Genomic DNA, 27,612 nt, shown 5'->3' with positions numbered 1-27,612 from the left:
GCACGGGGGAAGACAGCAGCAGGGCTGGCAGGGGAGAGTGTAGCGTGCACGGGGGAAGGCAGCAGCAGGGTTGGCAGGGGAGAGTGTAGCGTGCACGGGGGGAAGGCAGCAGCAGGGCTGGCAGGGGAGAGTGTAGCGTTAACGGGGGAAGGCAGCAGCAGGGCTGGCAGGGGAGAGTGTAGCGTGCACGGGGGAAGGCAGCAGCAGGGCTGGCAGGGGAGAGTGTAGCGTGCACGGGGGAAGGCAGCAGCGGGGCTGGTAGGTGACGTAATCACACGCAAAGATATAGATGGATCGCCCTGTGTGATGCACCTGTCTGCGTTAACCGAGAAAGCTACAATGTCAAACAAGTGATGGACTTCAGTACTCATGGCTGAAATATATTGGCGCATAACAATATGTTTGTTTTAATACTGCAACCCTGCATTTTTACACATTTGTCATTTTGCATGGTAAATACACAGATTGTATCAACATCATTTGTCACATTACATTTTACACAGGGTTGGTATGTGAGCCATTTGTGTTGTATATGGTTATTTACAATTTTAAGCATATTTTAATATAATATAGGCACAGATGTGTTGTGCCCTCAGGGCATTCCAGCACACAAATGGGTCCTAAATGCTCGTGTAATTCTTTCCATTCTGTAAAAACGGCTAATTTATTTTACTATAAAATTTGGTACATGTCTATGAAAAACAGTTTCCTATTGAGTCATATTTCACGTCTAAAGGTGTCTAAATATAGACGATTCAGTTTCTGTTTGATAAGATCATCTGTCATAAGGACATCTTAATTTGCGCATTCTGCATTGTTGTAAACCAGCCAAAAACGACCGCATTGATGACAGACATGCTGAATCCTTTGAGTTTCGTTAAATAAGTTGATGACAACAGGTAACGTCAGCAATCATATCATTGCTGAGCCTGCTCTTCCTTGCCCTGCAGTACTGCCGGCTACCAGCAAGATCAACTTTACGGCAGCAGTAAAGAGAACAGTACTTTAAAACTAGACAGGCACAAAGGGAAGCCAACAGTACTGAATGAGAACGACTGAGGCTTATATTGAGAAGCAGCATCAGCAGACAGAAATAAGTTACATTTGATTGCAGTATCTCTTTCTGGTAGGAACATGGCCTTACAAACAAAGCACATCTCAGTTCTGCTGCTTAGCCTTGTGTGCTCTGCTCTGCTGTTCAGTCGGGTGTTCTGCGAAAACGAAGCCGAAGAAGATGAACACTCGAAACATTTGTACACTGCTGAGATGTTCACTAACGCCATTGAGACCAGCCCGCACTTCGTCATGTTCTTCGCTCCTTGGTAATCCTTTTAAAGTGTTAATCCCTCATTTATGGTAGCCTTTTAATTTTGGATTTCGTAGTTGTTTGCGTATTACAGCATAGCGAATAAGATGTATAGTGTTTCCTAGGCCTTAATTTGACTAGTAGTTTTTATATGTCCCGTTGTGTCATTATCCCTTGGGCATTTCAGGTTTTATCAGACCATCATAGCACACCTTGCATAATGTTAGTTAGTTAAATAAGGTAATAGTTTGATTAGCATTTTTTAGCATTTATGTCGACCTGTGGAATGGGGCATCAACTGGTGTTTAATTCTAACTCGGTCTGACTGAGCAGAGTTAGTGTTTGCAGCCGCAATATCTTTTTTTGGGTGCAAGGGTCAAAATCATCAGTAACTGGGGGGTTACATTTAAAGGGTAATTTAAGTATAGCTTAAAACCGTGCAATTTATTCATTTATGTATGTATGTATGTATGTATGTATGTTTATAAGAAATGCAACACCAAATTAAAATCACGCTTGTGTAGCACAGCTTATGTGGTTTCGGCCCTGGGGTTGTGCTGCCGCTTACGTGGCAAGCGCATTGACGCAGTACGACTTAAAGAGATTTTTTTTTTTTTTTTCTTTTTAACTTTTTAATATTGCATACAAGATTAGTTATTGAAAGCAATTTAAAATATTGTTGTGGACTTTGTTACATTCATGAAGCGCAATTACACAGCAAAGAATTAGTAAATGTTTAAACTGTCTCAACTCTCATGCTGAAATTTATGTCCAAGGATATCTATAGTATATATGCCAGAGTTGCTAGTTGCTTTGCTTGCAATTGTAATGTACTGTATTCGAATTATCATTTAATTATTCTAAATGTGTTTTAGGAGTAATGAACCAAACACATTTTAAATACCAATAAATAAGGGGGTGGGGGTGGGTGAAATGACACATACCCATGAACCACATACCAGGGAAGTAAATCAATAATTGACTTTAATTCTATCTGTACCAAAATTATCTTCTGTTATTTAATTTTCAGGTGTGGTCACTGTCAGAGGCTACAGGGAACATGGAATGAGATGGGGGACAAATACAATAATATGGAAAACCCCCCAGCCTATGTGGTCAAGGTGGACTGCACTCAACATACCTCACTCTGCTCTGAGCAGGGAGTGCGTGGATACCCCACGTAAGTACAATCCGATAAAGACAGTGACCAATCATAATCCCCAGAACCTCTTGCTCAGCAAAAGTTTAGGGCTCTAAATTTGTAAAATTACACCAGTGGAAGGGGATGGATTTAACAGTTGTTGAGAGTAGATGTCACAAATGTTTGATTTACAGCCCTTTGTAGAGAAAATGTAGAAATCCATGTAAATAACTTTGTCTAATGTTGTAATGTATTGTAGATTTCGATATTGATCTGATGCAGCCGTCTGATGTCTTTTGAATCAGATTGGAATGATGTCACATTAAGATTAGCTATACTGTTCAATTATTGTAGTTTAAATATTATACAAACAGATGTTTGAAAGAACTGGTGGACCCAACTCAGTGACTTGTAAGTTTGTTGTAATATGAGGAGGAAAGCAGGACGCATCATTTAAAAAATAGTTTTTGCTTTGCAAATGAAGTTGTAAAGCTTTGCATCCTTATCTAAAGTATGATTCGCACAAGACTAAAAATCAGGTGTCCTCAGAGTTGGTCAAAAGCAGAGGGCGTCTAGTAACCTCCCAGACGATTAGTTTTCATCAAGGAAAGTCTGTAAATTCCAAATTAAATGTGGTTTTGTGGCTAGAGAAGGGGCTTTTGTCCATGATTTGAAAACAATGAACCGGATGTAAATAACTTGTGTAAGATGGAGGAAGAAAGAAGCATAACAACTGAGCACCTTTTCATTTCGTTGTACCTTCTTTTCCAAAGGCTAGAATAACCATTTTGTGCCTTGAGTGATATGTATTTCCATACATCTCTTCAAATGCATTGTTCAAAGGATCCATTTAAGAGTCACCAATTATTTTTTGTATTTTCGCACATTTTACTGAACTGTAGAATCTCAGGACAGATCATACCAATTAATATTAATATGATGGTTTATTTATGTATTGCTTTGAGGTGAATACCCTGGAAATGCGTATATGAATTCTAACATAACACTGACACAGTTTGAAATTTTACAGAAAGTATCCTGTAAAAAAAAAAAAAAAATTGGAGGACCTCCTGAGAATGATCTGGGATAAAAAGAAATGGATGGGTTTGCACAGGACTAAATTTCACCAATGTCGGTAAAAATTCTGAATCCACCTGTTTATGTGGTGATTTTTAGTTGCGTCCGAATAGGGCTTAAGTCCATGCTTTCTGGTATGATGCCTATTCTGTAAAATGTGACCTAACCTTGTTTTGTATGCAGGCTGAAGCTGTTCAAACCTGACCAGGAAGCAGTGAAATACCAGGGTGCTCGTGACTTGCAGACACTTGAGAACTGGATGCTGAAGACTCTGGATGAGGAGCCTGCTGTAAGTCTACAGCAGCGGTGGCCAAAGTTGGTCTCCCTGGTCTTTGTTCAAGCCCTGTTCTAATTTGTTTAATTGAACCAATTAAATCTGCTTCCAGACCCTAAAGTAGTTAATTATATAATTTTACCTTTTAAACCTGTATTGGAATGGCCTCTCCAGTCTTTATCCTGATAGCAGGGGTTTAATGACACGCATAATTAGGTGATCCAGACAACTGTATTTCTTTGATCTTTCTCTTGGGAGAAAAAGGAATGAAAATTAAACTGACTGGCTCTTCATGCACTATTTGAGGAATTTTTTTCTGATTGTGCCTTTATTTTCCAATGACAAGCTTTTGCTATGAGTCACCCCTCCTGACGCTACCTTGGTTGCAAAATAAAGCAACAAATATCCATTCTGATATGTCTTTCCTGACAGGACACCTGTGTAAATTATACAGTAAAAATACTTTTTTTTTTAAAGTGCCTTACCTATCTAAGCAGTGCTGAGACATCAACACACTGAAGTAGAATACGTTGTATAAAGTAAAATAAAGGTAGTGCTCTTTGCAAAATAAAAGGAGTGCTCTTTACCTAGTTTCTTTTGATTACACAATGCTGAATAAAAGATCCAAATTATGTTCATACATTATATATATATATATATATATATATATATATATATATATATATAATTTTTTTTTTTTTTTTTAATTGTCTCAATCTTAATTCCAGGTGATGCAAATCTTTTGGTCATAGCTGTAGCTTCCCATGAACATGTATTGTAAATTGTGTACCCTCTTTAGCCATTTTCTTCCACGACTCTGTCATTATCCTCAAGGGATGGAGAACTGTTAATTGCTTTGATTTTTATGGTTTACTATAAGATTCATACTTGAGCTTGAAGTTTGTTCAGTAAATAAGATGGTGATGGACTGCCATGAAATGCAAGTCTAAGTAGAGCATGATTGCAATCCAAGGTTTATTTTTTGTAGCTATAAAACATACTGCTGATCTTGGCTTACTAAAACACCAACATTATTATTATTATTGTTATTATTATTATTATTATTATTATTATTATTATTAATAGTTAGTCTGCCAGCATTTTAGAAATAACAGGGTTTCTCATGACTCTGTTTTTCACTGACCGCCTCCCTGGTGTCGATCGGGGGCTGTTCTGTCTTTGTCATCTACAGCAGCCAGAGTCTGAACTTGAGCCGCCGAAAGCCCCTGAACCAAAGCAGGGCATGTATGATCTCACAGCTTCTAACTTCAAGGCACATGTTGATCAAGGTACATTACTGAGGGTTTTATAAATGTGGACGATAGCTTTAAAGAAAATGCATTGTGCCCAGGGTCAGAGATGTTGCTGACAGTGGGCTAGAGGCTCTGGGCTCTATTTCAAGTTCAGCTGTTCTCGAATTGATTACTATAATTATGCTTTGTTATTGATAATATTTTTGTATTGCATGTTTTATACTGGATATATATATATATATATATATATATATATATATATATATATATATATATATACAGTGCCTTGCAAAAGTATTCAGACCCTTGACCAATTCTCTCATATTACTGAATTACAAATGGTACATTGAAATTTCGTTCTGTTTGATATTTTATTTTAAAACACTGAAACTCAAAATCAATTATTGTAAGGTGACATTGGTTTTATGTTGGGAAATATTTAAGAAAAATAAAAAACTGTACTTTTGCAAGGCACTGATATATATATATATATATATATATCACACACACACACAGTGGTTTGCAGAAGTATTCACCCCATACCAATGTCACATTTTGTTGAATTACAAATAATGTATGCACAGTTTTTTTTTTTATTCAAATCTGCAGTGGTTAATCTGAACACTGTTATATGAGGAGGTTAAATGTCAGCAAAACTTGCAAAGAAAATGTACAAAATAACATTTACTGGTTCCATAAGTATTCAGCCCCTTAAGTCCGTACTTGGTAGAAGCACCTTTTGCAGCAATTACTGCTATGAATCTTTTTGGATAGGTCTCTACTAGCTTTGCACAGTAGGAGGGTGACATTTTTGCCCATTCTTCACTGCAAAATTGCTCCAGTTCTGAAAAGTTTGTTGGGGATCGTCGATGGAATCTTCAAGTCTTGCCATACATTTCTGATTGGATTCAAGTCAGGACTTTGACTGGGCCACTCAAGAACATTAATTCTCTTCTTGTTCAACCACTCCAGTGTGGCCTTGGCTTTGTGCTTCTGGTCATTGTCCTGCTGAAATGTGAATTTCCTCCCCAGTTTCAGAGTCTTGGCTGACTCAAACAGGTTTTCCTCAAGGATTCACCTGTACTTTGCACCATCCATTCTCCCCTCTATCCTGACAAGCTTCCCAGTCCCTGCTGAAGAGAAGCATCCCCATAACATGATGTTGCCTCCACCATGCTTGACAGTTGGGATGGTGTTGACTGGGTGATGTGCAGTGTTGGGCTTGGACAAAAATGATGGGACCGCTAACCTAACATTTTGTTGCACAACCTTTAGAGGCAATCACTGCAATCAAACGTTTTCTGTAGCTCTCAATGAGACTTCTGCACCTGTTAACAGGTAGTTTGGCCCACTCTTCCTGAGCAAACTGCTCCAGCTGTCTCAGGTTTGATGGGTGCCTTCTCCAGACTGCAAGTTTCAGCTCTTTCCATAGATGTTCGATAGGATTCAGATCAGGACTCATAGAAGGCCACTTCAAAATAGTCCAATGTTTTGTTCTTATCCATTCTTGGGTGCTTTTAGCTGTGTGTTTTGGGTCATTATCCTGTTGGAGGACCCATGACCTGCGACTGAGACGGAGCTTTCTGACACTGGGCAGTACGTTTCGCTCCAGAATGCCTTGATAGTCTTGAGATTTCATTGTGCCCTGCACAGATTCAAGGCACCCTGTGCCAGGCGCAGCAAAGCAGCCCCAAAACATTACCGAGCCTCCTCCATGTTTCACTGTAGGTATGGTGTTCTTTTCTTTGAAAGCTTCATTTTTTCGTCTGTGAACATAGAGCTGATGTGACTTGCCAAAAAGCTCCAGTTTTGACTCATCTGTCCAAAGGACATTCTCCCAGAAGGATTGTGGCTTGTCAATATGCATTTTAGCAAATTCCAGTCTGGCTTTTTTATGTTTTTCTGTCAAAAGTGGAGTCCTCCTGGGTCTTCTTCCATGGAGCCCACTGTCGCTCAAAAAGCGACGGATGGTGCGATCAGAAACTGACATACCTTCACCTTGGAGTTCAGCTTGTATCTCTTTGGCAGTTATCCTTGGTTCTTTTTCTACCATTCGCACTATCCTTCTGTTCAATCTGGGGTCGATTTTCCTCTTGCGGCCGCGCCCAGGGAGGTTGGCTACAGTTCCATGGACCTTAAACTTCTTAATAATATTTGCAACTGTTGTCACAGGAACATCAAGCTGCTTGGAGATGGTCTTGTAGCCTTTACCTTTACCTTGCTTGTCTATTATTTTCTTTCTGATCTCCTCAGACAACTCTCTCCTTTGCTTTCTCTGGTCCATGTTCAGTGTGGTGCACACAATGATACCAAACAGCACAGTGACTACTTTTCTCCATTTAAATAGGCTGAATGACTGATTACAAGATTGGAGACATGTGTGATACTAATTAGTTTGAAATATCACTATAATCCAATTATTTATTATCTTTTCTAAGGGGTACCAACAAATGTGTCCAGGTCATTTTAGAATATCTTTGTAGAATAAGCAATAATTCATCTCTTTTCACAGCTTCTTTGCTTTATTCTATGACATACCAAAGGCATGCAAGTATAAAATAGCTTTTAATTTCATCACTTTTCAGGAGGAATGAAGCATTATTTCAATGAGCTGTAAGGGTACCAACAAATTTGAGCACGTCTGTGTATATGTTTTTATTTTGTCTTATAGGGCTATATATCATTTTTTACTTTTACTTTTTTCTGATTTTATAATGAACTGTTTTTTTTGTTTTCATTACAACTGATAATAAATAGAAAAATTGATACTGAAAGTTTAAACTTTTCAATGATCCAGAATCATGTCCATGGAAAATCAGTTAGAGGTGGACTTATAAACCTTTGCTTTGATACATGAATGTATATGTTTTTTTCTCCCCCAGGATATCACTTAATTAAATTCTTTGCCCCTTGGTGTGGACACTGCAAAGCCCTTGCCCCAACCTGGGAGCAGCTGGCTTCTGTGTTTGAGCACTCTGAAACAGTCAAAATAGGGAAGGTAGGTTACAAATACTCATAGAACATGGCTTACATTTTGCTTTTCCAGTAAATAAATGGGGCTAGTAAAATAAAGCTGTTTGTCTTACAAAACCAGTATCAAACTATTCTGAAGGTTCCTTAATGGGCTAATAAGCTTCCCCCCCCAAAAAAAATTGCATTTTGTTTTAACAATCTTGAGTTCTATTCATGAACCCTTACTGCAATAGGATACCTAAACACAACCGACTATATTAATAACAATATATTATTCATTTCCCCTCCTTAGGTTTTGGAGATTAAATTGTTCATAGACAATTGCACAGTGCAACTCAGGATAACTATGTTAAGTGGAATAACAGCACCTCCAGACTAACTGCAAGCTTAAAAAGGTTGTTGAAAAACTCATTTGTGATGGTCCTACTCATTAATATGGATCACAACACAGTCCTACCCAGAATTTTTGGCATGGCTTTAAACTATGGCAAGGCATACACACTTGACCAGAAGAGAGAATGCAAACTAATGAAAACATTGGCCTCGCAAAAATGATCCCATTAAGCATTCTTTAAATTTAGCTGTCCTTATAAATTATGTTTAAGCAGGTACCCAAAATCTCTCGTTTTAATTACAATATGTATGTATGTTTTTTAATTTTTTAGGTTGATTGTACTCAACATTATGAGATTTGCTCTCAGAATCAAGTGCGTGGATATCCTACTCTCATATGGTTTAAGAATGGAGAAAAGGTACTGTACACAGATTACTAAGAATTGTATACATTTTAGTTCTAAACCTAATGGACCTCTGCCAAACGGGCCAGAAGGCTTTAAGGCTTTAAGCCTGCATGCTATGATCTGCTAGTTCTGGACCTCATCAGTCACTTTTTATGTGTCGGTAATCCTAAGGTTTTACTTTTTTGTGACAGACTTTTTAGGACACCTAAGGGTCACTTCAGCAGGGCACTCTCAGATAGAAATATAATTCATTATGTTTATTTGCATTTACCCAGCTATTGCCGTGAGTCTTTGACTCAAATCGATCTAACAATATAGCAATTTGAATGTGAGTGGGTCTGTTGAAAACCAAGGACTGCAAGTTCAAGTCGTCTTTATATTAAATACTTCATTTTTGCGGCAGAGTAATGAGAACTGCACATAGCTTATCACTTGTTTACATTACAAACACTGAAGTTATTGTGACACTTGCATTTTTCTTCCACAGGTTGATCAGTACCGAGGGAAGAGGGACCTGGATTCATTGAAGGAGTTTGTGGACTCCCAGCTAAAGGTTGCCTTGGAGGCTGCTGAAGACACTTTAGACAATGAGGTGCAACAGCAAGCTGAAGAAGCTGCAAAGGAGGAGCATGTGGAGCAGGAGGTGAACATCGGGGAGCATAAAACAATAGATGGCTAGTTCATTCCAAAATATATAAATATTTAGAACATATTTACAGAATAACCGGTTGTTTTCAGTGGCTTTCATCAATATAAAAATTAATTATATGAACCAATGGAAAGTGAGGTGCAGTATACTAAAATTATGGTTTATAGCCGTCTGTGCTTCGTGGTCTGTATCTCACAAAGTAAGTCATGGACATCAGTGACACACAACAATTGTGGAAGGCTTTTGACCTCCAAGTTAAACACCAGTCCACTCCTACACTCCACTCATATACACACACACACGCATACTTTTTGTTCAGTTATGGAGTTGGGTACAATTGTTTCTTGCTGTGTTTTGATGTAAATCCTTTCTCGAAGTAAAGGGTTAAACACACTACAGCGTTTATTCGCTGCGTTTTTTACGCCAGCCGATTTTTGTCCTTTGGAACGTCTGGTTCTAGCAGTACATTGTTCTTTAAGCAGCACAATACATATCTCGATATGCAAAACAAACAGAAAATATGTGAGGAAATCGGAATTACAGTTAACACTATTTTAATTTTAAAATAATTTGTTTTACCTGTGAATTATTAAATACAAATGGGCTAAAGAGGGGCTGTTTGCGTAGCGGTAAAAAAAAAAAAAAAAAAAGCATATGTAAGTTTTACTGTTAAGCAAAACACCTACTTCTATATTGTGTTTTCTGTCAGCAGAAATTACCACCAGTGGGTTCAACTGAAGTAAATTCATCCGCTTTCTGTAAACACTGCGGCTCAGAAACGATTCATATTGCCTCCAAATGTAGAAGGACTCTGGAAATCGCAGCGGTTACGCTCTAGTGTGAAAGGCAGTATCCAATCCCATAGGTTCGATTTTTCAAAATGAAAAATCCCGCGAATAAACGTTGTAGTGTGACTACCCCTTAAGCATAGACTCGATGATCCCATCTAAGGTAAGTATGAACTTTGTTAATTTGATTCACAAGAAAAGCTTTTAAACCAAAATAGTTGATGCTTGCAACCTTGCACACGCTATGATGTCTAGTTTATTCCTGGAATCGAAAAAAATATGCTGAGGGAGATTTTAGTTGGCACAGAACAGATTTTAATGTTGACAGCTTAAGGCTTTTCAAATCGAATAGTTTACAATATTTGAACAGCTATTTTAACCCGATGATATATTTTCTTCTCTCCTCAGTCCACTGTCCTTACCCTGGGTGAAAGTAACTTTGATGAGACGGTTGCCAAAGGTCTTACTTTTATCAAGTTTTATGCCCCATGGTAAGGAAACAACTTTCTGTAAAGTAGTACAGTTTGTATCTTTTATTGTTTTACTGATTTCAATATGCATACAGCGATCTCCTATTTTACAATTCTGTAATTCACAAATTCAGTACACTAACAAATATTGTTAATCCGGACGCTTGCTTTAAATTTGATGAAAAGCGTAATAAGGAGCAGCACTGTATTTCTGTTTGGATGTGAATTGAAAATTGTTTCATTAGATTGATTTGCAAAGCAAGTGTGCAGATGGCTGTAAGTGTGTGTTTATATATGTATATATATTTATATACAGTGTGTGTGTGTGTATATATATATATATATATATATATATACAGTGTGTGTGTGTATATAATATATATATATATATATATAATTACACACAGTTGTCCCACATTATACCGCCCCCTCCCCCCCCCCCCCCCCCCCCCCCCAATATACCCGTTATATCGCCACCTCGCTGTCTGCCATCTGCCAACTTCCCAAGCCAAGCAAACGTAAATGTAAGCATTGTAGTTTCCCTCATTGTAGCACCAGTGAAATAATCATCATGGCCAATTAAAACAACAACGTTATGCAGTTAACCTTTGACTCGCTTTCCTAATTCGTTGTTAATTGAACATTCATACCAATGTCATCAACACCCCCGCTCCCAAAGCAAAACATAAAAGTACAAAATGGCAAGTCGACCCTACATTTAACACCAGAGCCATATAAAAAAATATGCATGATTGCATCTGAAAATAAGAAAGCAAGACATCGCAAATGTTTTCTCGCCTAAGTGAGGCATACTGTTAATCGAAGGACAATTGGAGACATTGTAGTGTATAAAACTAAATGGTTTACCTTGATGGAACGGGTCGATTTGTTTAACCTGAAAAAGGCTTGATGCAGTCTAAAATAAGTGACTTTTATAAACCACAGAAGAAGAAAAAAAATAAATAAATACGGCAAGAGGTATCAACATTTTTTTTAACTACTTAAAAAAGAATGCTGTTGAGCTTAAATTGCTTTGTGAAATAAATAGATGGCATTGTTCAGTTCAACGGGGGATAGTATTCAGCAGGCTTAGTCGTGCCACAAACAAGTTAAAATGACCTGTACAGTTTATATTAAAAATAATAATAATAAGAAATTGTACACTTTGTTTATGGAATTGTTGTTTAGGTGATTTGACACTAAATTAGTGTTTATATTTTAATTTAATTATAAACTGTTCCTAAAAAGTAACCATATATGTTTCATACAGATGGGAAAAAGATGATAAAACGTCACTAGTAGACGTAATGTTGTGTTAAGAACTAGTACTATAGTTTTTATATTTTTGCAGCTATGGGAATCAAAACAACTGTTATCAATTGTTTACGGTACAGACACTCAGTGTCTAGCACAGGTGTTACTGTACATCATGGTGGTTTTGCTATAAACAGCTTTTATTTATGTATTTTATTTTGTGTTTTATTGAAAGTAGTCTCCTCAGTTTTCAGTTGCCTAATGCTGTATATGGCTATCGTGCTTGGAGCCTTGTTTTTTAAATTATTCATGTAAAATTAAGGGACTGATATTTTGCTTTGAGATTAATAGCAGGCTAGACGAACAGGAAGAATTAATTTTGTTGTCTACTATTCCGATCGACCAAAACATTTCCTAAGTAGCTAATTATGCTTCTTGTCTGCTTGAGGACACCAGGGCAATAATTACATATGGCTTGCATCTTGTTGCGTGCAGCAAAGGATTATACACTAATGTTTTTTGTTTGTTTTTTAAAGGTGTGGTCACTGTAAAAATCTTGCTCCTATTTGGGAAGATCTCTCTAAGAAGGAGTTCCCTGGCCTGACAGATGTGAAGATTGCCAAAGTGGACTGTACTGTCGAGCGGACGCTTTGCAATCGCTTCTCTGTAAGGATCTTTCAGTTGAAATAAGAATGTTGCTCTCGGCCCAACCATAAATATAGATGTATATTTTTAATTCATCTTATGTGTTCAGGTAGTTTTTTGATGAATTGTCACCCTGGGCATTTAACTTTGTAACCATAATTGTAAATTGGGATTCAAACTATTGTCATCCAATCTGCTTTACCATCATTATGATGGTATGGCTGATTTGGATTCTATTTTAAAATTGTTTTAGCTTAATCAACACAGCAGCATTCTATTCCCACATCGGGAAGTGTTTTAAGGAAGCATCAGGCTTGCAAGAAAACTAAGGGATAGATATACTAAAGTTTTGTGGCTATCGCAATAGTTGCAAACAAGTCGAGTCGGAAGTCTAGGGTGAAATGTACTAAGAATGTGCAACGCTGTTAGCGACTTTTTAGGAAATGCTTTGCGACAACAGTTTCTTTGTGCTTCAACCTTAGGTGAATATGTAATTATGGGCATTCCTGCATAAATTTGCAAAAAGGGGTTGGAGATATTATAATGAGATGTACTAAAGCTGTTGACAATTGCAACACTTATAATTTCATCAATTTAAGAACTTTTGAAAGCATGTTTTAAGTCACAATTGTTGCCTGCATTTCCCAGTTGGGCCCAATGCATTTGAGGCGAACACCCAAGTACCTAATTTTCACTAAAGTCAGGGTGTACTTACAAGCCTTGAAAACCAAATTTCAATGACATTTTCTGGTTTCCCAACATGTTGGGAGCAGTAGACTGCACACATGTGCCACTGACCCCTCCAGCTCACCCTGAGCATCTTGTAGGACCATGATCTATTTTGTGTTAATTGTCTAGGCCAGGGGTAGGCAACCCTGGTCCTGAAGTGCCACAGACACTTCTGGTTTTTGTTTTACCCAAGTTCTAATTGATTCACTGATTGGCTTAATTGGTCAGAATTACCATGTGTTCCAGGTATTTAGCAATGATGATTAAGAGATACCTGCAAAACCTGCAGGATTTTGGCACTCCTCAATCTTTCATTTGCATTGTATCCCAAATGTGTACAATGCAGCAGCATGATTTATTTTGTGTTACCAGTAAGCTAAAGTAAAAAAGTGCGCTAGGTATTCATTTGATTTTACCACTGTACTGTATAGACCTACTGTACAGATTTATATTTTTACATAACAGTGTTTGGGGCAACACAAAAAATGCTGCCTCTCCCTTATAAAAACCTGTGTCAATATATACGAATGCGCTATGACATCGGTCTGTAAGGGAGAAAAAAGCCGGCGTAAACTGACGTGCAAGAGGGGTGATAAAAATCTGATTGAACACAAATGCCTGGAAGCCCAGAGCTGCTGTATTAACTCCAGCAGCCCTGGGGGTGAGGTGAGAAAGCCGTGTGAGCATTATTGTGGGTTGTAAAGAGGATATCTGAGACACAGCACTGTTTATTTAAAACATTTGTTTGTTTATTGTATGAATGGTTAAGATTTAAATTAAATTAAATGGGTCAACAGAGCATTTAGGATGCCACAAAAAGCAAGATTTTTTTTTGGCAGAAAGCACATCAACTGCTACCAGAATTTGTTTTTTTCCCAGAGAAATCTGTATAGGTTAAATGGCCATGATGTAGTATAATTATACATTGTTAACATTTTAGTTTGAGTTTTAAAAAAATTACTGTTTTGTGGTCAACCCCAAGTCTGAGCTGCCATGTCTAGCTGGGGCTTTTAACCAACAAAACAGTTCAATCAAAATGTATTATATGGTGACCCTAAAAGTTTGGCAATTTATCTCTTTATTTCTTGGGAACTATGAAACTTTTTATTACATGAATTTTGTATTCAACTATCTTTTTATTCCTTGTCACCCATTTTTCCATGGTCTTATTTTCTTTGAAGCCCACAACCAGTACTTTGAGAAACTAGTTATAATGCACATAACTTTAACTCACAATTTAGTCTAACTTTTGTGAAATATTTGTTTTTGTGCTTATATAAAATGTGTCTGTAGTGGAACAAAATACAACCTAGATGAAACCTCACTAACTAGCATTGTGTTTTTCTTTGTAGGTCAGAGGCTACCCAACTCTACTGATGTTCCGGGCTGGTCAACAAGGAGATGAACATAATGGAGGCAGAGATCTTGAAAGTTTGCATAGCTTTGTGATGCGCCAGGCCAGAGATGAACTGTAGCACACAGTTGCCCCTTCCAGCTTTCTTTTACTGTCATTCTTTGCTTTCAGACCTTGATTCTGTTACTGTTTTGTTATAGTTACTGATAATGTATAGGGGATATGTGCTTATCTGGACTGATCTTTCAATCATTTAAGTGGGTGAGAGATGGGACTAATTAATGAGTTGAAGTTGTGAAGTGTGTTTGTTTTTCTTAAGCTTTCACCAGCATGTCCACAACTGCTAATTCTTCTCATTGCACCACTTTTTTTAAAAAGGAAAATTGGGAATACTAACATTTCTGTGCTTTACCAGCAGGTTCAATGAACCACTGTAGTTTTATTTACTGGGTTATTTTTTTTAATATAAATTATCATTCAGTTTGTTTGACTGTGAGGCTTAAAAGTGAAGGAAGATAAGACAGTGAAGTACAGTTTCCTGCATATGAGCATTTTGGGTTGCCTTTCCAGAACTGTTGATCTGCTACATCGTAATGGCACTGTCTTACTTAATTTAACTAGTAAATCATCTTTATATATGCTGACATGTTTTGACACACCATACTTGACTGCTGTATTTCATTTCTCTGGTATGGAGTTAGAACAGACTTCTTGCCTAGAAAAGGCTTTGGTTTGTTCAACATGCGGGTAACCAGATTTCACTATCATATCATGCAGTATTATCTCCTTAACATGAGTAAAAGCACAACTATGGGTTATGTACTGTGAGCATAAGGCCTTGACGACCCAGGAAGTAGCTTGTTAAAAACGTCTGTTTTTAATTGTTGATTTGATGATCTGGTTTAATGTATGTAACTTCTAATTATTTTGCATCTGGTGAGGCCTGGCTGCAAAGTGGTACCTGTTTAGAAGATGTGCTATTCATGAATGTATTTTCACTGTTATTGGCCATCTGTGCTTGGAAAAACTGACATCAACCCTTGTGTTTTAAAAGCTGAAGAGTGCTTATTGTGACAAGGGGTATGGTGTGTGTAAACTTTAATTACTTTTTAAACTCGCTACTTTACCACCAGAACTATGAGGGTTGACACATGATACATGTCTATAGTATCAGCTTTCTTAGAATGACCGTAACAAAGGTGTAGGCAATATGCGCATGTAATTCGATGCTTAGAAAAGAAAGTGACAGGTGTTTGATTAATAAAGATAGTTGCCAGATAAGTATCCTTCTCGCACAGGCCTTGCTCCTTCAACATGAACTAAATAAAATAAAACACAATTCTCTATCAATTATCTAACATTCCATTGTGTTCACATGTATTGCTCAATGTTCCTATTGCAGTATATTGCTATGTGAATTCTTTCCACATATGCCAAAGATTGTCCCCTGCATTTATTTTTCTTTTGTTCTCTCCTGTACATTTTTTTTTTTTTCTCTTAACCCCCCCCCCCCCCGCCGCTGCCGCCTGAGGCGCACAGTTTGGCACATGTGGTACTAAAGTCGAAACCTCTGAAGGCCACGTGTTAACAGGAGGTGTAACAAAATGCTAAGAAATAAATAATAATAAATGCTTTCTATTCTTTGCTATTGATCAACACAAATGTATAACTGTCTGGCTTAAATATCTTTATAAAAAATACAGTGCTTCATACAAAGGTCTTTGTTTTGTGTGTGTGAGAGACGCAAGTTAAATGTATGCCCATTCAATTAAGGAAACAAAGGACTGGACAGGAAAACCACTTAATGTCAGTAAAATCTTTATGGATAGCACATGGTCTAAAAGACGTATACAAGTCTCCAGTGAAGGAAAGCTGATTTGTACATTGCCCAAGAACATTCTTTTGTACAAAAATAAAATGAATTGTAAAATTGTTTACATGACTTTCTGACAATTTCATAATAAATTTTTTTCAAAAAGTGTTGTCTTTGTTTGAGGAATAGTGTTTCTTCTAATGGATGTATAAATGCATCAGTGAAATAAATAAGTAGAACATGTACAACTATTTACATATAAATGAATTGAAATGTAAACATCACTTCACTGAGATTTCTTTTTCATCATAGTCTGTATCGGTGGTACTCAACTCTGGCCCTCGAGATCCAATCCAATCCAGTCCAGGTTTTTACACCAAGCAGGTTTTAATGTAGTTAACTGAAGCTGCAAAGAGGCAGTTCACTAATTTGGGAACTGGTTGGATTTGATCTCAAAGGCCAGAGTTGAGTACCACTGGCCTTCATAGTCTGTGAAACAATATACAAATTACATTGAAATTGCCACTATATTGTTAATCCATTGGCTGTTGCCTGAAGTTCTCAATGGACAATTGCATTCAGACCCAATGATGTCATTGTTGCTTGTGATGCACTTATAGGGTAATAAAGTAGTACAAAAAAATATTATTCAAAGTTAAAAAAAAACAACATATGATTATGGTAAATGTATAGAAATAGCTTACTGTTAAAGTAATCAATATGTGGTGTACCTCATGTTAGTAATGCATTTGTGACACTTGTTTCTTAATATAATGTATAATAAGTATAATGTTCAAGAGATTTAGGACTATATTAGTTGCTGAAAACAATATATGGTATTTGCTAATATAAACCCACTGCTTTTAAGCCAGCATTAATTTGAGTAATTTTTTGGGTGATAGGCTACATATTTATGACACAAGATTAAAATAAATATTCACCAAGTATTTACTGTTGTGCATAAATAAAATCTTGGCTAAAAGCAAAGAGAATGTCGATGTTTAAAAGTTTCAAATAAGTAGCTCAGGAGGTTCATTTAAGGGCTCCTACACATCTTAGTTGTGCCTAAAAATGGTGCAAGCTTAGCATAGTATTACATTCTTTGTGAATATGGCCTGTAAATGTAAATACATAAAACAAGTTTCCTGCTGACTAACTGACAGTGGTTTAGTGTTTGTTTGCATCCCAGTAAATATGTTTTTTTTTTTTGTTCCTGTACTGGAATATTTGTACCAAACCCAGAGCCCCTCTTAAAATTGCAGCCCGTTGTAGAACAGTACATGCACATTAGAAGCAATTCTTTGCAAGAGGTAAAAAATTCTAAACTGTTAACTGAGTAGAATATCAAAAGTATTGTTCTTATTGTCTGGGGATGAATATAACAAGTAAAATATAATAAAGCCAGACATTAGACAGCTTGACTGAAAACATTAAAATGACAACTTTGGCAAAAAGTAAAATACATATAACTTTTTTCTATTTAAATGAATCAATATCCCACCCTTAGTTCTAGGTGATAACCATTGTTGCAGTTAATCTGGACTATTTCAGTATTGTAACTCATGTGGAAGTATGCAGTCTTTTAAAATTACAGGATCTGTACGTGGGCTTTCATTTTCCTGTCAAGAAGTATAGGAAAAACAGTGTCAGGTGGCCCACACTACTCCTGTATAATTAAAGGGTAAAGTAGATAAAGCATGTTTTCCCCAAAGCAGTGCTGCAGCAGGTTAAATTGGTTAAACAACATTTTATACAATTCCAATGAGCTCCTGACTCTGGCTTCGTTGTCAATGACACCCACAAGCTCTGACTACCATGTTCTTGTATTTCTTCAGAATCACATTTGAATTATCGTCAAAGTAGAGGACAGAAATTGCATTTAGTTTGGTGGGTGCACAGCAAGGCTTTGGGACATTCTCTGGATTCATGAGGTGGACCTGTTTTGGAGGCAAAATGAAGCAGAAAGTTACAGGATCACAATACTCAGTAGTTTATACACCTGTAAACATTCACTGTATAAGCTGTGTCCTAAGGGTACTCTTTCAGCATCTTCTCCAGTTTCCACGAGTTTACCATTTCTTTATGCCTCAAAAACTGTCCCTAACCTTACATCAAACATAGCACTAGAATGTTTAATAAAATGTTTTTAGGTCCGCAAGTTAAAATATAAAGTTATTCAAATGGTTACAAACGTGTCTTTCCGAATGAGGGCCTGTTTTATACAGTGGATGCTATATTCCAATTTCATGCACTGGGGCCCATTTTGCATCCCCATTAAGTGTTGCTCTCCACCTTCCTGAAAATGGCTCTCATTTAATTACATCTGAGAGGATTAATACTGTAAACTGCCAGGTGGCACAGCAAGCAGTTACTTTAGGAATGATGCTCTGATGACTGAAAATTGAAAATCTGCATTCATAATATATTTAATTAAAGTTACATTTCTGAAGTTCGAAAGCATATATTTTATCGACTCAGATATTGAATCAGTGTTTTAAAAAAACATTCCTTCCCTGCTGCCCCCAGAATTAACTTTGACAAACTGGAAACTGCTGCTATTTTCTATTGTGCTTACCAGTGTCTGCACAATTGCATGGTTTGTGGCATTCATGTGCGCATTGAGGGGAAATGAGCATTCACCAGCACAGTAGTTTGCTGCATATCCTTCTGGTGCAATGATCCAATCCTGTAACACAGAGGAAATTAGAATGGTATATATATATATAGTGATGGGCACCAATATCGATATTGTTCGATATAGATTATAATTTCATATCGCAATATCGTGGGATTTAAAAACAAATTCTCGTACAGGAAGCTCGCAGAAACATACTTTTTATTGCTAACACTGCTAAAATAAAAACACAGTATAATCAAGTTTATTTTATATTAAGATACAATAAACCCTATACATATCAATCACTGTCAGTCTCGTAGGCAAAGAAACACCACACACAGTTTATGCCATTGATTGGCGTTTAGGTACCAAACGTTATTTGCATACTGTCCATAAAGTGTTAAAGTGTAAAGTGGTGAAATCTGGGCCCATTCTGTCTTGTATATTTCCTTCAGCTCAGACAGATTTGATACACAGTGCTTGGCTATGGCTTTTTTCAGATCAGTCCAAAGCATTTCTATTGGATCTGGTGATTGCATAGGCCATTCCAGAACTTTTATCTTCGTTATCTTCAAGAATTCCAGCGTTGACTTAGCCGTATGCTTTGGGTCTTTGTTGTGTTGGATGATAAGCTGTTTGCCAATCAGTGTACAAGCAGATCGTATCATTGTACTTTGTAGAATTGTTTGATACATGGCTGCATTCATTTGATCTTCAAGCACATGAATGTTTTATGAATTTTGTAGCGAGGTATACATACATACAACTCTTCTGTGTCTAGGAGTCTTTGTACAGTCCTTTCGTGCACTGTTAGACCTGATGCTTCTAAATCTTTCTTTAAGTCCTCGGTTGTTAATCTTGGATTGCTTTTCTCAAACGTGTTCCGCACCCCAAAAGTTCTGTGGTCATGGGGGAAGGCGTATTGCATAAGGACACTATTTACAGGACGCATGTGGGTGCCATCTACTTTTTCATGGTACTGACACCTGATTGATTGGCTGAGCTATGAATGCTATACTGTACCTTGGATGCCACTTTGAGTTTGACTATGAAAGTGTGTTTTGAGACGACAATTGCAGTGGATTCATTTTTTTTAATTGTAAGTTAATTGCTGCCTCCACTATCAGCCTGCATTCAACTAAATCTGTTCATCTGTCACACATTCAGGTTTTTCTGGGGATCAATACGAACCTTTGTGACGTTTCTTTATCAAAACTGCACCATGTGGAGGGGAAAGGCAGAGCGATTTCACTCTTCATATAAATACCAGCCCACAAATATCAGCCTGAGCACTATGTGTGTAAGGTTATTTGTCTTGTTAAAGAGGCCACCTTTTGTTTTGGGTAGCTAAAATAGTTTGTAAATCTGTTGTCTCCCTGTCTAAAATCTAAAGAACCAGCCTGGGCAAGAATGCTTAGGGAACCTTAACAAACCAGCCTTTTACATGCAAAAAGATGCATTTGCTGTACTTGTCAGTTATGGAATTCTATGAAAACCAAATCCTTTTTCAGGTCTAAACCAGCAGAACAGTGTGGAGTAGTGGTTAGGGCTCTGGACTCTTGACTGGAGGGTTGTGGGTTCAATCCCAGGTGGGGGACACTGCTGCTGTACCCTTGAGCAAGGTACTTTACCTAGTTTGCGCCAGTAAAAACCCAACTGTATAAATGGGTAATTGTATGTAAAAATAATGTGATATCTTGTAACAATTGTAAGTCGCCCTGGCTAAGAGAGTCTGCTAAGAAATAAATAAATAGTAATAATAATACTCTGTTCATGCTAATAAAGCACGCTTACCATATTTGATCAATAAAGTACATCTTTTAATTAGTATTTTGGTCATAACCCATTATGGTCCAGTGTTTTTTGCAAAGATGATTTTCTGCTTCATCCATGGCCCCTTGATCCTGGGTTCTTCCACAATCTGGCCCACGGTTGGTTTGCAGGGTGCACTCCAGCGGGGGCATAATGTCTCTCTTCTGGTGGGTCCAGCTCCACCTCCCTATATTTAAGACAGGACCTCTCACTATGCAGGCCTGTCTGTCTCTTCCCCCTCCTCTTTTTGCCTTGTCATTTGGTGCTGGGAGACAGGAGGTCCACAGGGGATGCTGCTGGGTGCATCTGGGGGTGTTGTATGACTCTGAGGGGAAACAGTCAATCCTTTGCTGAGCCCCTCTTGCCTCTCCCTCTCCTCTGCCTCCTGTTTTGGGGGTTGGTTCTCACCTGGCTCCCACTTGCTCAGAACAGTCTTCCTGATACAAAGTGTATAACTAGGAGGAAGAAACCACATTCTTAAGCCGAGGTGACTAGTCTACATGTTGCTAGAAAAATGAAGAAAGCAATATTTTTTGTAGAAAGTGAGGTGCAACCTACAAGTTTCAGGCAACTTTATTGCAAGCAACTGTATCAAAGGACTGTTGATTTTGTAGAAGCAACATTACGTCACAGAATAAATCAGCCAATGAAAGTGATGTAAAGTCATGTGACTAGCTTCTTTGCTGGTGGAAAAAACCCAAAGAAAAATGACTGAGAAAATGAATGCGGAGCCGGTGTGGAATACTGGGAGTGAGAATCTCCTTATCGTTTCATTTTTTTCTTTTATAGGTGGTATAGGCAAGTAAATAAGTGTTAATTGGTCCATTCCTGGTAGTTAATGATCAATTTGTCAGTTAATGTCACAAGATGTAGTGGAGCAGCATTAAAGTCGACAAAATTATTAATATTATATTCCTTGAAAAAAACGATTTACTATTATTTTAAGCATAGTGTTGTGTTGGCATTATAGTCTAATATTAGAAATTACAAAAAAAGCCGGTTTGGTACCGATGCTGAAGCTATAGAGCGTTCATGTTAAACTGCAGTGGTATGTTAACAGTGTGTTGCGTTTTAGTTTCCAAGTTGTGTTTTCAGTAGTCATTTTGTCTCAAATAAAGGCTTTCATTTGATACAACTTAATAGTAATGGATAAAGTGAGTCCTACTTTTTGCTTTAAAGCCATCTGAACATTGCAGTTCAGCAGACACAACTTGCAAATCTTGTTACACAGTTACTGATATCTGATTTGTAGAAAAAAATAATAATGATCCTCATAATTAGGAATTCTGTTCAAAATAATATAATAAAAAAGTAACAATAATCACATTTCAACTTCTCTCTACTTACACGTTTATTTATACAAATAAAAACAAACATTCAAGCAGGTTATTACTGTACCAGATTAACTGTGCTTAATATATTACATTTTGATTGGTTGGCATTTAATTATAAGCTATCTCATTGGCACGTCCATCAACATGATCTACAATTTCTACATACTGTAGAATAGTGTCCTATGAAATTTGAAGCAACAATGTAGATTTCATTCTACATTTTCTAGCAACATGTAGACTAGTGTCCCTTTGGCTTTGGTTCCTCCCCCAGGCATGCTTTATTCTCTGTGGTAATGAAGGAAGGAATGGGGCCAACAGTCTCAATTGTTGGCTGATTGGTAACTGAGGCCTCCTCGTTCTGAGGCCTCATATTTCTTTTTCTTTTCTTTGTTTTTTTTAGGAACTTCCTGTTTCTCATTTTCCACTGCCCCTCATTTCCCTGTTCTACCTCTCCTCCTATATTATTATCCTCCAAACTCCAGATAAAGTTTTGGGTCATTAAGTAATTTACTCTCCAATTTAGACACCACCAGCATGATTTTCAAAAGGGGCAAAGTAAGAACTAGGTCGCAAAGTGATTTTTAAAACCTGATTTGGGTCACTAAGTAAATAGCTTTCAAAGGGTTTAGATAAAATTAGTCGTGTATTCACTTGTTGACGCTTTAAAAATAAAAATCAAGTGACGTGGTTACATTAATCAGGCTTTAAAAAATCATTTTGCGACCTAGTTTGTGAGTAAAATGTATTTCGGGTGAGTAAAATGCAAAATTACCTTGAAGTCATGAGTACTTTCAATAAATACTGTACATACTTTAATGCTAACTTATGAGGTATGCATTAACTACAACCTTACATTTGAACTGTAATTGTACTTTGAGCTACTGTACAAAAACTTTATTTTACAATAAAAACAAAAACAACAATTATTTGTATTTGCTTTATTGTATAATAGACCTAAAGTTCAGTGGCGTGCCGTGACAAAATGGACTGGGGTAGCAGCGTCGTCTCAACTTTGGCGTTGCTCACTAATGATTGGTCAGCTGTCAGAGCTTTGACTTTCCTATTGGTTGCTAAAGTAGGGCCTTCAAGTGAGGCAGAGAATACCCTGGGAGATTTATGGCCCTCCTCTGCTCACTCCTGATTGGTCGCCTGTCTAAAAAAAATGACATTCTTCGACTCGCCTATTGGTTAAACTCACCAAGACCTTCATCTGAAACGGAGAATACCCTCAACTGTTTTTTTTTCTAGCGTCTGGTCGTTGTTTTAGACTTATGCGGGGGAAATGCAGATCTCTTAATGGCTGATCACATCCCCTTCAGGAAACCCCTAGACTCTAAAAAAAACTCTAGTAAACCCTGTAAGTCATCTTGGATAAAGGTGTCAGATAATAATAATTAGAGTAGTATGTTTCACAGTATAAGCAAGCACACTGTACGCATGTGAGTGAGGCAACGTAACGTGATTTGACTGACTGACGCACTGTCTGGTCAGCAGAGAATACCTTGAAGGTCCTGATGGCATGCCACTGCTAAAGTTAAGATATATGAAGGCTGAGAAACTGAGCAACAGTAATTAAAGATGTACTCCAGGTTAGAAGCAAAGCCATTGAAATGTGCCTCTTTTTGGCAGACAAGTTTCAAAGATGGTAGAAAAAATAAACTAAGCATACGCAAATTAATTTTCATGCACTGTCATTCTCTAACTACCACATGCAGTATATTCATAATTGACCACTGAGACGCAGAGAACCAGCAATGTAGTAGAAGCTGTTTCTTCTTCTTCTTCTTCTTCTTCTTCTTCTTCTTCTTCTTCTTCTTCTTCTTCTTCTTCTTCTTATTAGTCTTATAATATTCCACAATCCATTGCACAAAACGTGTAACTGATCTAAAGAAATGTCTTTGACTGATCACCTAGGAAACTAGATAAACTCCTTGTTAAATATCTATGGGCTCAGTAACGTGCTTAAATTTAAAGTGGTTTAAAGTGTTTGGCAGAACAGAGTTAATTCTAGAAATGGTCAATATTCACTGTAAATATTTATTGATCATTGCAATCCAGATATTTTATAACGTATAATTTTTTATACAAGTCTTACATTATTTTGTTATATTACGCATTTTATTTACAGCTAACTTACCAATGTATACAAATTATATACCGTGAGATATATTTTAGTTGATGCATTTAAATTTAGCATATCTTGTTTTATAAAAAAATTAACCTATACTTTAACCACCCACATCTTCCTAGTGTTACCACTGTGATGCACAGGACATCAATTGTAAACAGTATGTTATTAAAATAAAACATCACACAAAGATAAATGTGTTTATTCCATGTCATTGGTTGTAGTAGTTCATCTACGGTCTCATTGATTAAATACTGTGCTCCACTACCTGCAGCTCTCACACGCTTTTCAGGAAGCCTATATATTTCAGTATTATTGAAGTTTTAGTGGCGTCTCCACCTGCTTTCATATCAGCTATGCTCAGGCAACATATACGCGGACATGGAAATATGCATGCAACACGTGCATGCGCGCCCGTGTTTGAAACGCAGCAAATTTGAAAAACAAATCATAGATAACACACTTTGATGCATTCCCCGCACTCCTCTTCATCATCCTCAAAAATATATAAATGAATGCGCGATGCACTCTTAAAACTACTGCAATTCATACAGCTAGGAAGATTTACAGTGCAACTATAAATTGTTTCCTCACTGTTGACACAGTCACTCTTACAAAAAAATTTAAAAAACACCTTTGGGATACCATAATAATGATAATGTCTTACCCAGAAGAAATCTTATCTGCACCATTTGCAGACCACAGTGTTAACAGCAATGGCAACAGAATTTATTTGGAACATATTTTGCACACTGGAACTGAGACAATGCACGGTACAGCAATGGATTACCAATACCATTGTGTAATCGTTCACACTATTGTGATATAACTGGTGTGTCAAAGTACTAAAATGTTACAACTGTTGTATTTTTCAGCTGTTACCTTGATCAGTGTACAGATTGTGCAAGTTGCATTTTGGTGTAACCTTGATAAATCTGTCCCCTGGCTGGTGACTAATATGATTATATGTGGGTGATCCCACTGTACTGAGTACAGCATATTCAAATGACTACAAACATCTATCTTACTGAATCAAACAGGGTCAACAACAATAGTGGTTCAGTACAGCTCAGTTAAATGAGAAAAACCCTTTTACTGTAAATATGTTAGAAGCAATGGCATTACATATACTTGGAAGCGCCTTCTATTCTGATTGGGTACAACTCTTTCGACTGTTTTCACAGACCCCAATAAACACAAATCCTGGATTACCTGTACCTAAATTAGGTTGTCCAAGATTAGTGCTTATCAGGGTCTGTGAAACCAGCCCTTCTGAGTTTATAGAACCTCAAAGCTTAGAGTAAATGAAGCACATCAAATGAAAGTAAATTGTTTGCAATCCTTTAAAAAAAACAAATGTGGCTTTACAATAAACTGTATATTGCCTTTGGGGTGGTTGAGCCTATTGTAGACACATGCTTCATTCTAATCATTGCGACTTTCTGGTTCTCCTGTGAGAATTCAAATAAAAAACAATGTACCATCAAATTACAGTAAAAATGTGTATTCAAATGAGCACATAACTGGGTGTGTTTTTAACTCAAAAGGAACTTGAATGCCTTGGAAATGCTATTCTGTAGTTTCCGTATGTTTCACTTTAAAGAAATGTGAAATTATATAGCAGTCAATATGTACAGACATCTGTTCAAATAATCAGTAAAAAGGCAATCACTATTATTACAAGTTCCCCAAACACCTCTTTTCAAAAAGTTTTGAAGGAATGTTTAACGTTTCCTTTTTCCTTGGTGTGTTTTTAATGACATTAGGTCCAAACCCAAACTCAGTGCAATTGTATCCTTACCTGCCACCCAAGTTCTCGGAAACTGACATACAACTCATGTTTTTTACAAGCTGTCTTCTGCTCACTGCTATTGTAACCTGTCAGTGAAAAAAAACAGACATTGTGCCACTTCAGTGTAAAATGACAACATATTTCACAGGTTCTTTCCCACTTTAAAAACACAAATATGTTGAATGTATAAAACAAGCTAGCCAATATCAATCAGCACGGATATCCTGTAAAGCATTATGACTTGAATGCCAGATTAGAGCCCATAAATGGATTTAGGGTTATCTCTTAATCTGCATGCCTTACTTTCAGGTAGCCTGTTACACTTGTATTTCACCTGGAGAGTCAAATTTCTGTCATCAACCAACCAGCTGGTTTGCCTAACGACTGACAAGCTTTGAGCCCTAAGACACTGCTGAACTAAATGACCTAGGAAGTGCATAAGTTACTACCTGAAAGTAGACAAAATGAGAGCTTAATTTAACCTAGTATGGTACCAGATAATATGTTTTAAAATGAAAATACATGATTCTTTCAAAACTACAACTGGATTTCCATTACCTATAACCCTTTTCAATCATGATAATTATCTGCAGCCTGCAAAACGGAATGCAAATTACTAAAATTATGTTTTCTGACCGTCCGTCTGTCTGTCTGGCTTTCACACTCCATAACTCACAAACTGAGTAGGTTATGGAGGATATTGTCACATGAGTAGATTAAGGTATATACAAGGATTGTGGAAAACCTTTGACATTTGACCTCCAGCTCAAGGTCACAGAATACCAAGCCGATTCTCTGTTTCCGATGTTCTCACACTAGTAGTAGAACTGATTATCTGATTTGGTTAAAAAGAGTTACGATCTTGGTTCCTGTTTTGTAAATCTCAAGTAGGTCAATATAGCCTCGGTCTTCACCTTTCTTAAAAGTACCACTGACCAAGAACCAAAACCAGTGAACCAATAATAACCTGCTAAGAATTCACATATTGGATATGAGTTCACTGTGAAAACACTTAGTATTTATATTTGGTATATATTTGATATATTTACCAAATCATAATCACTTTCTGAATATGGTTACTGTCGGTTTGTGTGATAAACCATTGTAATTACTGTTTGCAACCACCAGAGGCCCTCATATAATATAGTAGCCTACTTTACTAAAATTAAACAAAGACTTAAAAATTGCAAGAAAACGCAATGGCCACCTTGAAGAGTTTTGTTGTAAGTAAATTCATTATTTTCTGATATAACCTTTCTGTACAGCATTTTCAGTATTTGGGACCTGTTTTCAACTTTATATGCAAAAGCCATTATTTAAATATTTGTTTTTCATTGTTTATGTATTTGTCTACCTAATATACCTAATAATTCAAGGAGGGTGCTAACATTTTGAGACTTGTAGTCTTTATTATTATTATAATACATGGTGAACAACAATTTTTCTATAAACTTCGGTGTTTT

The 27,612-nt window shown here is 37.0% G+C and overlaps 2 protein-coding genes across 2 annotated transcripts in view; one reads left to right on the top strand and one right to left on the bottom strand.

Moving 5' to 3' along the window:
* The first annotated feature begins 924 nt into the window (after positions 1-924).
* txndc5 (thioredoxin domain containing 5) lies at positions 925-16,631 on the top strand. The gene is made up of 10 exons (XM_033999814.3): positions 925-1,322; positions 2,337-2,486; positions 3,708-3,813; positions 4,991-5,087; positions 7,934-8,049; positions 8,690-8,776; positions 9,252-9,407; positions 10,610-10,692; positions 12,462-12,591; positions 14,652-16,631. The coding sequence occupies exons 1-10, from the start codon at positions 1,135-1,137 to the stop codon at positions 14,772-14,774; spliced, it is 1,236 nt and encodes a 411-aa protein (XP_033855705.1). The 5' UTR covers positions 925-1,134; the 3' UTR covers positions 14,775-16,631.
* The window catches only part of bmp6 (bone morphogenetic protein 6), a 79,703-nt gene continuing 68,435 nt past the window's right edge, over positions 16,345-27,612 (bottom strand). Inside the window, exons 5-7 of the mRNA XM_033999813.3 lie at positions 26,159-26,235; positions 19,042-19,152; positions 16,345-18,403 (exon numbers count right to left, since the gene is read on the bottom strand). Coding sequence (XP_033855704.1) covers positions 18,254-18,403; positions 19,042-19,152; positions 26,159-26,235 — 338 coding nt within the window. The 3' untranslated portion in view covers positions 16,345-18,253. The remainder of the gene's footprint in view (positions 18,404-19,041; positions 19,153-26,158; positions 26,236-27,612) is intronic.

This window comes from Acipenser ruthenus, chromosome 4, assembly GCF_902713425.1.
Source record: "Acipenser ruthenus chromosome 4, fAciRut3.2 maternal haplotype, whole genome shotgun sequence".
Taxonomy (NCBI): Eukaryota; Metazoa; Chordata; class Actinopteri; order Acipenseriformes; family Acipenseridae; genus Acipenser; species Acipenser ruthenus.
Note: the sequence above shows the minus strand (reverse complement) of the source record. Positions and strands in the feature narration are given on the sequence as shown.

Excerpts from the sequence above, each read along its gene's own strand:
- txndc5 (XM_033999814.3), top strand. The coding sequence starts at position 1,135 with ATGGCCTTACAAACAAAGCACATCTCAGTTCTGCTGCTTAGCCTTGTG. Across the intron at positions 1,323-2,336 it reads GTCATGTTCTTCGCTCCTTG|GTGTGGTCACTGTCAGAGGC; the intron begins GTAATCCTTTTA and ends TTTAATTTTCAG. Across the intron at positions 3,814-4,990 it reads CTCTGGATGAGGAGCCTGCT|CAGCCAGAGTCTGAACTTGA; the intron begins GTAAGTCTACAG and ends TGTCATCTACAG.